Source organism: Phyllobates terribilis, unplaced genomic scaffold (genome assembly GCF_046119375.1).
Source record: "Phyllobates terribilis strain yellow unplaced genomic scaffold, ASM4611937v1 Scaffold_8__6_contigs__length_399053987, whole genome shotgun sequence".
In the NCBI taxonomy this organism is placed as follows: domain Eukaryota; kingdom Metazoa; phylum Chordata; class Amphibia; order Anura; family Dendrobatidae; genus Phyllobates; species Phyllobates terribilis.
The window spans coordinates 57,599,912-57,614,306 of NW_027362768.1; the positions used below are offsets into that span (position 1 = coordinate 57,599,912).

The following is a 14,395-nucleotide window of genomic DNA, read 5'->3' on the forward strand; positions in this document are numbered from 1 at the left end:
CAAGCAGGGAGCTCCCTGAGTCTAACTCTCAATTTCAGCAATTAAAACAAGTTTCTTGGGTCCATCCATCGTTCTAACATCTCAGGTGACAACTCAGGATCTGAAGGCAGCAGTACCGATTTCTGAGGTAGGGCCTACCTGGATCCCTGAAGCCGCGGTCTTTCCTGCTGGGCAGTCCCTGAGGGCGCCCAAGAGGGTGCCGGCGGTCATGACTGGGGTGGTCACGCAGAGACTCTGAGGATCGCTTGGAGCTTGGCTCCCTCCTACCGCAAAGGACAAGAGATGGTGACCGGAGAGAAGCGCTGCGACTGCTGAGTCGCTGTCCAGTAAGATCCGAAGCAGATGTAGGGGAAGACCCTGAGCAGCATCTGCCGCCTGAGGGGGTTTCTCGCCACAGAAGCGCCGCCATCTTGGTGAGAGTGAGACCCGAGGAGAAGCAAGTTATTAGCACAGACTGACAGAGGCCACAATAAATCCACACTGGGCAATCCAATAGAACCGGGTCCTACATGTGGCATCACCCTTCCACTATAAAACCTCTATAGACACAGATACTGCTCTATAGTTGGGGGGGGGGAGCCTGTGCACATGAAAATCCTGCAGTAGGCTCCTTTTATCCATTTCCTAATATACAGAAGCTCTCTAATATCACCATCGCAGAGTCTCTGGCGGCATCTTGTGGATATATGCAAAAGAACACTATAACCAGTCTTAACCCGGTACTGCATCCAAGATTTATTACTGCTACCTTCTAATACCCAGCCACGGTGTGGTATAAAATCTATAAATGGACAATAGGCAGTTTGCTCTGATGACCATGAAATAAGAACAACCCGCAAAATATGAATCTGTAAGTCTTCCGATTCAGGCGACGACCATGTGAATTCTAATTAACCGCTTATGTTCTCCCTCCCATTTAACCATCTGATCCCCACATTCAGAACCCTCAAGGTCTTTGTTATCGTCACCTAGCTGAAGGCCATCTTTAAATACCAACTTTTGTGTTTATGGACCTCTACCTCCTCTGTAGTGGGCAAAAGCAGCCCCTCTTCTCGCCATATTGATATTTCTAAACATACCAAGATGGCCTCAATTCTTGATCAAGAGAAACAACTCTCCCAAATAGATGGTGACGAGGAGGCATGCCACTCCCTTAGACCACCCCCCACCTCTTTGGTAAGGAAAGGGGACAGACAAATGGACCCATCGGAACTGGCAGCTGAGGTCACGGCTAAATTGCTACTGGAAATTAAATCTATCATTCAATCTACAATTAATTCTGCACTGATGGACTTACAGGTTAGGCAAGATGAACAAGCCGAACAGCTGACTGAATTAGAATCGCAGGTATCGACCATTGAGGATGACTCAAAGGAGGACCAAGCAAAAGTGACAGCTACTGCTAGTGAAAACATGATCCTGAGAGACCTTATTGATGACCTGGAGAATCGCTCCTAGCGAAGCAACTTGCGTCTGGTGGGACTACCGGAATCATATCCCCAAAATGTACTGAAACCATTATGTGAAAACGATATCCCAAAGGCTCTAAAATTACCTGAGGGCAGAAAGGTGGAAAGAGTACACAGGATTGGCCCCCCACCCTCAACATCCACGAACCAGAACACATCCAGGCGTAGACAGGTCATCATGAAATTCCTGGATTTTAACGATAAATCAGACATTATACGAGCTTATAAACAACTCAATCACCCGTTGGCCATTCAGGGTCATAAAATTTTGCTCTTTGAGGATTACTCCATTGAGGTGACCAGAAAACGCAAAACATTTAGCTCCATTTACACTAGACTCCATAAAGAAAATGTCCGCTTTCAACTCCGCTACCCAGCTACTCTACGATTGAAAGACTCAAATGGCTCTTTTCGTGAATTCATATCTCCAGACAAAGCTGAAACTTTTGTCAATAACCTGCTGTGCCCAGGGGTCAGCCCGGATCAGACCCCTCAAGATGACAACGAGGCTTCATGTCCAAGAACCTCAGAGAGATTCGGAAGCCGAATAGGTAAAGGAGAACGGAGACCTAACAAAAACGTGACAAAAAAAGTTAATTATTCAGGAAATTATCATATCTACACATGAGTCGCCTCAATCTGAGTGGCCAATTGGAAATTGCTGCTCCCGCCCTTCCCTCTCTCTCTTTGGACTCCTAATACAATAAATGACAAGTTTTACTAATTGGGAGAGGAGGGATAGAACTGGGAGCAAATGAGGGGAAAAAGCAAAAAAAATGAAAACAACAAAACAGGGGAGATTTTATTTGAAAATCTTATACACATGATCGGACAGAAGTGAAGCCCAGGGAAAAGGTTCTCCTAGCGAGCTGGGACGAAATGCCTCAGCTCATGCTAGGACTAATATGTTCTACTGCTTTGAATGTTTGTTGTTCAATTTTGGTATATAATGTTGAGAATGATTTCCGTTTCTATATTCCAGTTGAATGCCATCATTATTTTACAAATACCCCACCAATTTGATTTAACCATATTACTTCTATTTATGTATATTGTGTCATGGAACGTTAAGGGTTTGAGATCTCCCCAAAAAGGTATGAAAATCCTCAGACATCTAAAACCCGACATAGCCCTCCTTTAGGAAACACATCTTCCAGAGACAGATTTCCCTCAAATGAAGAAGTTATGGGTGGGCACCGTTTATGGTTCCTCTTCAGTGAATAGAAAGGCTGGGGTCCTAATTCTTTTCAACAAACACTTCTCACACCAGTTTATCAGCCAACAAATAGATAGTGAAGGTAGATTGGTTCACTTAACAAGATCTACGCCCTGCGGGGTTTTATCCATTTATAATGTATATGCACATAATGTAGGAAATAAATCCTTTTTCAAACAGTTGGAAACTAGACTTTTGCTTGACCCCAACTCCAATAAAATAGTAGGGGGTGACTTCAATTCAGTAGTGCCGGTACATGAAGACCGGAAAAATACTTCAGGCATCATACAGTCAACAACTACAAATGACAAGGTGCTATCACCTCTCATGTCCAACTGTCACTTAGTCGACTCGTGTAGGTTCCTTAATCCTAGCAATAGAGAATTTACGCATTTCTCACACGCCAATGATTCATGGTCTCGAATCGATTATATGTTTGTCTTCCCTTCCCTGTTGGCCAAATTGATCTCTGTCCACATAGACAATATCGCTATTTCGGGCCATGCTCCAGTAATTCTGGAACTATCACAGTCTTTTACCAAAGGCACAGATTTTCTATGGAGATTTCCCAACTACTTCTGTAAAGATGACTCTTTTACTTTCTCCCTCAAATTATGGTGGCAAGAATTTATTTCAGACAACGCGGAACACCAAAACGACCCAATATTACTGTGGGAGTCGGCCAAGGCTGTGCTCAGGGAGAAAATTTTGGCGTATACATTTTCCCACAAAAAAAAGTTCTAAAGAGATATGGGGAACTATCTACTGACTTAAAACAAGCCTACACCAAATTCTTGTTGAGCCAGGCATCATAAATAAAAACCACTGGTCGCAAAAACAAGTGGAATTCAATCAATACGCAGACTTGAGGGAAAAATTTCACTTATCCAAATCTGAAGCTTATTTTTATAGATTTGGAAATAAATTGGGGCGGATGTTGGCTAGTTTAGCTAGGAGGATGAGAAAACAACAGGGAAGTTTTCAATTAAAAAGTACCAACGGGGAAATCCACACCAACCCTAAAACAATAAACGAGATATTAGGTTCTTTTTATAAAGACCTCTACAAAAATTCAAATCAAACCCCTTCCTCCACAATTACACTTTTAGATAAAGTTAAGATACCCATCTTCTCAGAAGAACAAAAAGCTATTTTAAACAAACCTCTCTCTTTGGAAGAGGTCACGAATACAATTAAGAACCTAAAACCGAACAAAGCACCCGGCCCAGGCGGTTACACAAATGAATTTTTCAAATCTCTGAGAGGAAATATCCCCAAATTGAAATCAATTTTTAATAAACTATCTCAAGGCAACCTCATTTTTCCTTCTGCAAAAACAGCGTATATTAAATTACTACTAAAACCAGATAAAGACCCACTATTCCCTAGCTCATACAGACCAATCTCTCTCATTAATACGGACATTAAGATCATATCTAAAATAATGGCCACCAGACTGGCCTCCATCTTACCCCATCTCATTTCTCCTGCCCAGGCAGGCTTTGTAAAAGGTCGCTCGGCCACTCTAAATATCAGAAAAGTACTACTGGTACTAGATAAAATTCACTCCTTACCAGATTTAAAGGGCTCCCCAGTGATTGTTTCCTTGGATGCAGAAAAAGCTTTTGATAATATAAATTGGGAGTGGTGGTATATGGTCTTAACAAAAATGTCAGTAGCAGGCCCCTTTAACTACATTCGTAATCTATATTCATCTCCAAGGGTTCAGGTTTACACTCCGGGTTTCTTGTCCATTCCATTCCCCCTTGAGAAAGGAATGAGGCAGGGTTGTCCGTTGTCCCCCCTCCCCCTTCAACTTATCTCTGGAGCCCTTAGTTCGCATTTTGTCTGATCCAAGCACTTTCATAGGCATTCAGTTTACTAGGAAATCAATTCAGGTGGCTTTTTTTGCTGACCATGTCATTTTATTTATGTCTGACCCCACCCAACATCTACCTATAGCATTAGACTTACTTAAAAATGTTGGCTCTTACTCAGGGTTTAAAATCAATGTTACAAAATGTAAAATACTCCCATTAACCGAAAAAGGGAAGAAAAAACTCTGCCCAGATGGGTCTTTAAATGGTATATCCCTAGCACCCTCACATATCACCTACCTGGGAATTAAAATAGGCCATTTGCCTTCATCTATATACACCTTAAACTACCCTTCTCTTATAAAAAAAAAAAAGTCAATCAATAAAGTCATGGCAAGATTTGCCTCTATCTTTTATGGGTAGGGCACATTTGGTAAAAATGATCAGTACAGCCAGGATTATGTATCAACTACAAACCTTACCATTACTCCTGAAACACAAGGACGTAACTATACTCAATAGAGCCTTCAGTCACTTTATTTGGAAAGGAAAACGTCTCAGGATTAGTATGAGCAAACTTATGGCTTCCAAAGACGACAGAGGCATTAATTTCCCAAGCATCAGAAATTACAATCTTGCTTGCCTTTTCCTGTATATAATAGACTGGTTTCATTAGAGACGCACATATTCTGACTACACGTTGGAAGCAGATTATGCATACCCCCTTGACCTGATTGCCCTCCTTCATTCTCAATTTACTTCCCTTCCCTTGGCAGTTAAAAAGTCAACAATCCTTAGGGACACTATTTCCGCATGGAAGGCAGTCAGGAAAAAATACGGCCTTTCTTTCAGGATTTCAAAGCACCTCCCGATATGGCAAAACCCAGAATTCCCCAAGGGTAATGAAAACAAACTATTTCTGAAATGGCGGCAAGCATGTGTAGACAACGCATCCCATCTTCTCCACTCAAGTGAGCAAAGATGGATCACATGTACCGAGTGTTTAGACAGATACAATCTACCTCCCCAACAATATTTCCAATATGAACAAATCAAACTATCCATTATGGCCAATTTAAAAGATGTGACCTTTGAGGTCTCCCAAAATGTCTTGGATGTCATTCTGTTGTCTTCAATGGGTACCCCTTCAATTTCTGTCCTTTCTTCTGTAATGAGATCCAATCTACTAGGAGTTCACCCAGATACTTTCTTCAAATATTGGAGACAACAGTTGGAGGATGTGGAAATCTCTGATAAGATCAAGTCAGGCTGGAATTTAATAAGAAAACACATTATAAACGAAGCATGGAGAGAAACGCAATATAAAATCATGCATGGCGCCATCTATGCATTTAACATACCGAAAAAAGATCTGCTTTCAAACAGGCTAACAGTTTGCCCTAAATGCCACCTTCCACTCTCAGACCTCATGCATGGCCTATGGTCATGCCCGGCTTCAGTTTCATATTGGGGACAAGTATCAGCTATGATCGACACCATATGGGGTCCAGGTTATACTCTTTTCCCTTATCTAGCCTTGTTACATTTTTTGGAACCACAGAAAACCCTGAGGGGAAGAGGGGAATCCCTCCGAAATTGCTCCATACCCTACTTATCCTGGCAAAAAAAACAATGACTTTCTTTGGAAATGGAAATTGTTTATTGTAAATTGCTGCTCATTAAATGGAAAAAAAAGAAAATGGTTGAACCCTTCACTTCCACAGCGTGGTACATTCTGGAAGATCAAAATCAAATATGTAAGAACTCTTTATACCCTGTCTGTGAACCGGTATCTGATTATCATCTTAATCTGGTATGTTTTGTTTCTTTTTGAAAAAGTTAATAAAAATTATATATAAAAAAAAAAAAAAAAACAGATCGCCCATGCAGGGAAGTGGTCTGCCAGGTCAGCGACCTCATCCGGGGGTGGGGGAAAACGGAGTCGGTTGACCAGATGTTTTTCCCAGGCGGAAACAGATTTTGCTACCCATATGGAAGCAAAAGCCAGAAAGAGGGATGCGACAGCAGCTCCAAAGGCTGATTAGACTAGAGCCTCAATCTGTCTTTTGGTGGCATCCTTGAGGGAAGAGCCGTCAGGTAAGGAAAGAACCATCTCGGCGGACAGGCGGGAGACCGGTGGATGAACGGTCAGTGATTCCGTCCACTTACTAATAAGGTCCGGATTAAAAGGAATATAGGATATCCAATTGTTTTCTGCTGCAAAAGTGTTTTTACGGATGCTTCCAATGTTTAAAAAATATCGTATCAAATTCTTTATGATTTGAAAATGTCCGGGAAGGATGTTTCATCCTTTTAAAAGAGACAGAGTGATCCTGGGGAGGACCCTTGTACTCCTTAATATTAAGGGTTTGGTTAACAGTCGATATGAGGCTGTCAACCATGTCCTGGAGCTTGGAAGTCTGATCCATATCCGGATCGGACACTGAAAGGGAACCCAGGGTCACCTTGGGCGAGGAAGCGTGAAATACTGAAGGAATCCTGGAGGATTTGGACAGGGAAGGAGAGCTGGATGAGGAGCTTCAGTGAGTTGGTTTCCTAGATCTAACTCTTGATCTGCCCTTGTGAGGGTGGTGATTGGGTGCCTGCGAATCGTCCAGAAGAAGGTTCGGAGCATTGGTGGCGGTATTCTTTGGTCCAGGCCCTAGAATGTCTGCCTAATTTGTCTGAGATGCCATTTGTCAGTATATGACCTCACAAAGGTAACAGCCAACTCCAGGGGAATGCTCTTGTCCTGGGCAGCAAGGGTTTCCAGTGATGCCAGCATGGTGGAAGGGCTGCAAGTTAGGCAGAAGGCCGAGGTCTGACCTGTGGGCCATTTCTTCTTGCAGAGGACACAGGCATAGTGAATGATAGTGGGTGAAGGAGGCTTTCTATCCAAGTCTGGATTTGTTGAGTACTGCTGAATAGGGTGCCTAGAAAAAAATATATAACGGCCTGGACAGAGCCGAAATGGTCCTGGAGAAGGAGAGCTTGTTGGTGTTGAACTGTGAAAAGATGCTGGACTGGAAGAGTAGTCTATTAATGCTGTGATTTGAGGCGCTGCAGTGATAAGACCCGAGCTGCTGCACACGGACAGGGCAGAAGTGTGGGAGAGGAGAGGGTGGGCCCGAGCAGGGCACGCTGTGATCCAAATTGTAGGAAATGAGTCTTCTGATAGACTACAAATTAAGCCCACAAACTACTCCAGGAAATTTTGCTCTCTAAAAGATAAATGGCACTCTGTCTCTTCTGAGCTCTGCTATATGCCCAAACAGCAGTGTATGACTACATCTAGGGTACTGCCATACTTGGAAGATATAACTTAATTTACAGGATGTTTTTTTTTTTTTTTTTAACCAAGGTAAAGGTTAAACATTTTGATCTAAATGTAGTAATTATATCAAATGTTAAAATTTCATTCTCTCACATGCCAATACTACAGAAATTGTTAATATTTTTATTCCATAAATGTATTTATTACACCCACAGAGGAACTCCTTGAGGGGTAGAGATTCCAAAATGAGGTCGGTGGGGGGGGGGCTTCCTCCTGTTCTGGAACCTCAGGTATTCTGCAAGTTTTGCTCGCAAACTATTACTGCCAAATTTGTGCTCCAAAGCCAAATAGCCACTCTTCCCTTCTGAGCCCTGCCGTGTGCACAGATAGTGGTTTCCAACCACATACGGATTATTGTGGCATTCAGAAGAAATAGCATGAGAAATGTTGGGGGGTCCATTTCCTCCTATAAGTCCTTGCAAAAATTAATTGTGGCTAAAAGACATGTAAAAAAAAACCCTGTAATTTTTCATTTTCACATCCCAATGTTATAAAATTCAGTGATGCACCTGTGGGGTTCCATATGATACATCCTCAGATGAATTCCTTGAGGAGTGTAGCTTCCAATGTGGTCATTTGTGGGGTGTTACTGCTGTTCTGGCAATAAAAGGGCTCTACAAATGCAGCATGGTATCTGCAAAGGATACGAGCAAAGTCTGCTTTCATAACGGCACTCCTTTCTTTTAGAGCTCTACTGTGCGCCCAAACAGTAGTTTTCCCCCACATAGCGGGCATCAGCACACTCAGAAGAAATCAAACAAATTGATTAGTCCATTTTCTCCTGATACCCATGTGAAAACATTTTTGGGGAAAAACATTTTTTTTTTTTTTTTTTCTTCTTTAATTTTCATGGTTGAATGTTTTAATATTCTGTAAAGCGCGTGTGGGTTCAAGATGCTCACCACACCCCTAGATAGAAACTACACCCCTTAAGGAATTGAAATGCAGTCACTTGTGTGGGGGTTTCTGCTGTTTTGGCACCTTAATGTTCTTCAAATGAGACACAGAAACTGCAGTTTATTCTGCCAAATCAGCGCTCAAAAAGTCAAATAATGCTCCTTCAGAGCCCACCTGTGCTTAAACAGTGATTTTTGCCTCACATATGGGGAATCAGCATGCTAAGGAGAAGTTTCACAACAAACTGGGTGGTCCATTTTCTCCTGTTACCCTTATGAAAATGAAAAAATTGGGGCTAAAGAAACATTTTAATGAAAAATACGTAATTTTTCATTATTTTCTCCCACTTTGCTATTATTCTTGTGAAGCACTTGAAAGGTTAAACTTCATGAATGTAGTTTTGAATATCGTGAGCGTTTTTACAGTGGGGACTTGTTTGAGGATCCTGTATGTCAGAAAACCCCTAATGTCACTTAAAAGTGAAGTGGTTTGATTTGTACATTTCGTAGGAAAAACAATTTTTTTTTTTTAAATTTTGGATATTTTCATAAAAAAAAAAAAAAACACGTAAAGCATATCGCCCTAAATTTACTAGCATCGTGAAGTACAATGTGTCACAAAAAACATTCTCAGAATCACTAGGATTTGTTAAAGAGTTCCAGAGTTATTATCACAAAGGGACACTGGTCAGAACTGAAAAATATGGCCCGGACATGAAGGTGAAAACAGTCTTCGGTGTGAAGGGGTTAAACATGACTATAATACAAAGGAATTTTGTTGGTGATTTTAAAGCAAGTTTCAAAGTATATTTTATAAAAAAAGAAGAGGAAAACAGTGGATATTGTACAGACGTTAAAATCTTGTAGAGTGCAAGTACACGGTAGACAAATAAAAAGTCATGACTGTTAATAAACCTTTAATTTTACAAAAATGTTTAATTTGACGAATGCTTTAAATCAGGAACTAAAACTGTATTCACAATAGGGGAAAGGAGGGCTCTTAAAAGTTGCTTCTGTTTATTCCTCCTCTACTTCCAAATGGAACTCCTGCAAAAAATAAAAATGTAATGTTTTGAATTCCCATAATGTAAAAATAGCAAAAAATCAAAATGGTATTATTAAATAAGTACTCCCATGTATATTTTTTGATTAAATGTGTATATGTGCATGTAATGTAGTGTGAGTATTAATATACTCACCTACCGCTACGTTCTCATATGTTCAGCGCCGTTGGGCTTCGCTTCTCAGTGATGTCACCACAAGTGCGACCAGCCGCCTCACTACGCTCTGTGTGAGCCGGAAATCTTTTACAATGAAAGCCTAGAGAGCCTTGTTTTGATACTCCATAGGCTTACATGGTAAAAGTCACTTCCAGGTCACGCAGAGTGCAGCGTGACATCACTGGGAAGAGGAGAACAGCGCTGGACACCGGAGAGAGCGGCGGTAGGTGACTATTAATACACTCACACTACATTACATGCAAATACACACATTTAAATTAAAAAAATATATACATGGGAGTAGTTTAACACAGTTTTCTAGCTAACATCTAAATTCAAAGTAGGTGCGTATATTATACTGTGCCTAAACAGAGATTTGTGACATTTCTCAGCACCCACCCTGCAGCTTTAGGTTGCCTCGTTGGGCATGGGTGTATTATTTTTGTTTCTGTTTGGGAGAAACTGACTTTTCTTTTCTTAAGTTGTAATTCTTAGTGTCAGCCTCCTGGTGGCAGCAGCATACACTCAGTTTCCTGTGTCCCCTCAATGAAAGCTACTAGAAAGGGATTTCATAGTAAGTCCAGAAATCCTCTTTACAGTTCAAGCAGGGTCTCTAGCACTATCAAAGTGAGAAAGTTTTGATCCTTTAAAGAAGATCCGTCTTATAAGATGACCATAAACTTATTTTTATGGTTCCGTATTTCTTAAAGACATTGTATTTAAAAAACATTTCACTTTAGGTCGTATTTTATTCTATTTAACAAACCTCTTTGCCTAGTAAACTGCCTTCCCCGGACAGCAGGTCTTCCAGTCTGTGGATGAAGTCTTACTCTTCTGAGGGGTTTTGATTGACTGGTACTTGTGTCTGCATACAATTATATAAAAATATCAAGAACAATTTCATGGCCTACGGTGCTTCAGACAGTGCAAAAACGTCTTAACTTGGTACAATGGATTGGCATAAATTACCCACTGTGTTTATGGAATCTGTTTTAACAATGAGCATGTCGTGTATGCTATGGCAAAAGAACTACCATATTTTTCGGAACATAAGAAACACCTAGGTTTTAGAGGAGAAAAATAGAAAAAAAAATGTAAGCAATAAATGTGGACATGATGCCATGTTATATGGGAGGGGGTCTGCTGCTGACACTGGTATTGGTGGAATGTCCCCAAATTCTGTTAAAATCCTCTATTCTGGTATGCTTGGCACCCCTCAGTTCCCCATCACGCAGCTCACAAAAAAAAAAAAAAAAAAAAATCATACCTCCTCTCTCCTCCAGCGCTGCGTCCCGCTCAGCTGCCAACACGCTCACTATTTGAGCCGTGCATGGCGTCCCTGCCATGTGCCCTCACACAGTGAAGTGCTGTGCAGGAATAGTCACTGCTCCCCTGTTCACTCTCTTCAAAAGCGCGCACACTGTACCCACAGCGCGGTTCCTGCGCTCCGCGGTCAGTGTGCCTACTATTAAAGATCATGAATATTCACTACAACCCATGGGAGTGGATTGTAGTGAATATTCATCATCTTTAAGAGTAGGCACACAGACTGCTGGCCGCAGCAGGAGCCGCGCTGCAGCTACAGTGGGCGTGGGGAGCAGGGAATATTAATTTTCTTTACCAGCGGGCACAGCGTAAGCTGCAGCAAGCAGCTGCCGCTCCTCCCCAGCCTCCCCCCACCATCCACAGCCACAGTACATATGTTCGGACTACAAGACGCACCCCCCACTTTACTCCAAAAATTTTGGAGGAAGAAAGTGCGTCTTATAGTCCGAAAAATACGATACATATTAAAGTTAGAAGTCAATTTACATTTTTATTTCAGAAATCAAATGTACACATGAAAATAAGCAACTGTGTGATATATCTTATCAGAGAAATCCACTTTCTACTCCAGGACTGATCTTTCATTCTCAATTCAAGGGTAAAATCTGTATTCAGCGAAGACATTTTCCCATTACTGAGATAGGAGATGGCAGCTGCTACTGATCAGATTCTATGTAGAGTGGAGAGAAGAGAATGAGGAACTAAAGGCAAAGCTCCTCCTTTCTCCTTTCATAGAATCTTATCAAGAGCAACTGCTACCTCCTATCTCAATAATGTAAAAATTTATCTTCACTGAATACAAATTTAACCTGTGAATTGAGAATTTTGAAAATGAATGATCAGTCCACAAAGAGAAATGAGCACATTTATCTAATAAAATATACTGTATTACAAATTTTCTTATTTTCATGTGCACTATTGATTTTAGAAATAAAAATTAAAACAGTTACTCCTTAAGAAAACCAATTAGAATTTGAGTCTAATTATATAATACCACCTGCAGAGGAAGAACTGGGAGGATCCTGGCTTGTGGAAGGAAGGTCTGTTTCAGAAGGCTGAGCAGCATCCTGGTCTTGCCGCGTTTCCATTTCTAATGTTGAATCTGAGGCAATTCTGTAATAATGCAATGTTCATTATCTTACTGTTTAAGAAAAATTGCAAGATATTATATATTTAAAATAAAAAGGAGAAATTAACCCTTCAGATTCCCCCTCCGCAAATACTTCATCGCCTTCATCTGCTGTGCCAGACTCAACAGCCGTAGAAACATTTCCAGTGGAAGTTGTGACCATAGGGACAGACTGAGATGCATGATCTGAAGTATCAGCAGCAGGATTCTCAGCAAAAACAGAGACTAAAGGACAAAGAACAAATACTGATATTAAAAAATGCACAAAACTGGTCATAGAAAAAAATTCAGCTTAATTTTCTATTGTGGTGAAGAACTGTTCTGTGTCTGGTTCCACGCTGGGTCATACCTGGTGCTGCTACTTGAAGTGGAGTAGTTGGGACACTGCGACCACCTGACTCCTCCTCATGAGCAAGAAACAGGGGAGTTTCGTACATACCTAACCCTTCAGAAATAGAACAGTGTAAATGAACTGGTGATCAAACTAACACTAATATAATAAACTCCAAAAAAAACCTCAGAATAGAAGTGCTTCTGAGGTGTACAACAGTTTGTTGTCCTATTAACGCTCTGGGAGGATAACATTGCTTCCGGGGGTCAGAATAAAAAAAATTAATAACTTTATACTACCTCCTTGTGATGCAAGCTGACCAAGGTCAGAGTGACTAGAACTGGCTTGTGGCATATCCTCTGGTGGTCCAAACCGAAACCGAGGAACTCCAGCGACCTGTGGAGAACTGAATATATGTTCATGTCAGCCAAGACCAGTACACTAGCACTTAATTATGTATAAAATCTTGGTTAATAGTCAACATTTTATGTTAAAATCCAGAATAATACAAGGAGCAATTATATTTTCTGCATCCGACCAATGAACAGAATTTAACATGAAATACTAAGAACATTATTCTCACGTTTCTCCTACACAGAGGACCACGGTATGCTGACAAAAGTGCTATGGGTCAATAAGCCGTAGACTATTTTACTGCAGTAGTTTCATGATATACTGTACGTCATGTCACAACTTACTGAATTGCTTCAGCAAAACCATCCGTACGATGAGGTACAACAAGTGTTGGTGTGCTCGGCACGGTACGATCTTCATCATCAAAAAAGTGTTGCTATTTGGGAAATTTAGGGAACATAAAAATGAGCAAGTTTACCATCCATATAAGATCATTTCCACCCAGGACTTAAGTATGGACAAATAGTACAATTTATCAGCCACCAAAATAGATAAGACAATAAATCTATAAATGAATCAGTAAAAATCAATTCACAATTTTACACTTTAAATTGATGCCTACCATGCCACCTAATCCAGGTGTAAGCTGAAGTCCGCGGCCTACCGACTGTCTGCGGGCCATCGAAATCCGCTAAATACAGAAGTGGTAATCTATTTGTTATACTTATTTCAGAAGGTCCAAAAAAACAGATCATCTCATCTACAACACAGACACTTGTCTATTTTAATTTAGGCACTCACCAAGTATTACCCTGTAAAGCTGACTATATGCAAGTACAATCTATCAGCTGACCGCAATACCACAAACCACTGTACCCCCTAAACTTACATGATTGGATCGATTTAGCAATATATTGAAATGATCATTTAAATCATTTTTATCCCAATTAAAAAAAATAAATAAATTAAAAATATACCTCGCCCCACACAGGCTTGTTGATTTAATTAAGTAATGGTCTCTCACAAATAGGGATAGTCTTAGTGAACAGTACCCTTAAATACTTTAATTTCTAATTTTACATTTTAAAATATCTTATTGTAAAATCTACCTGAGCTGGTGGTCCAAGCTCTTGAGGAGGTGCATGTATTGTTAAACGGGGAGGAAGAGGATGTGGTGGTCTACGAGGTGACTGAGGAGGACGAGGACCTGGACGGTCAGAAGCAGAAGATGGTTGTTCCCTAGCTTCTTGGGAAAGTGAAGATTCAGAAGTTCCGGTCGAAGCCTCACCTGTACACAAAGATT

The 14,395-nt window shown here is 40.8% G+C and overlaps 1 protein-coding gene across 1 annotated transcript in view; it reads right to left on the reverse strand.

Moving 5' to 3' along the window:
- Positions 1-9,636: 9,636 nt before the first annotated feature.
- The window catches only part of TPR (translocated promoter region, nuclear basket protein), a 145,770-nt gene continuing 141,011 nt past the window's right edge, over positions 9,637-14,395 (reverse strand). Inside the window, exons 43-51 of the mRNA XM_073642977.1 lie at positions 14,202-14,380; positions 13,715-13,783; positions 13,437-13,528; positions 13,038-13,144; positions 12,757-12,852; positions 12,476-12,632; positions 12,276-12,391; positions 10,719-10,817; positions 9,637-9,779 (exon numbers count right to left, since the gene is read on the reverse strand). Of these exons, the coding sequence (XP_073499078.1) occupies positions 9,733-9,779; positions 10,719-10,817; positions 12,276-12,391; positions 12,476-12,632; positions 12,757-12,852; positions 13,038-13,144; positions 13,437-13,528; positions 13,715-13,783; positions 14,202-14,380 (962 nt within the window). The 3' untranslated portion in view covers positions 9,637-9,732. The remainder of the gene's footprint in view (positions 9,780-10,718; positions 10,818-12,275; positions 12,392-12,475; positions 12,633-12,756; positions 12,853-13,037; positions 13,145-13,436; positions 13,529-13,714; positions 13,784-14,201; positions 14,381-14,395) is intronic.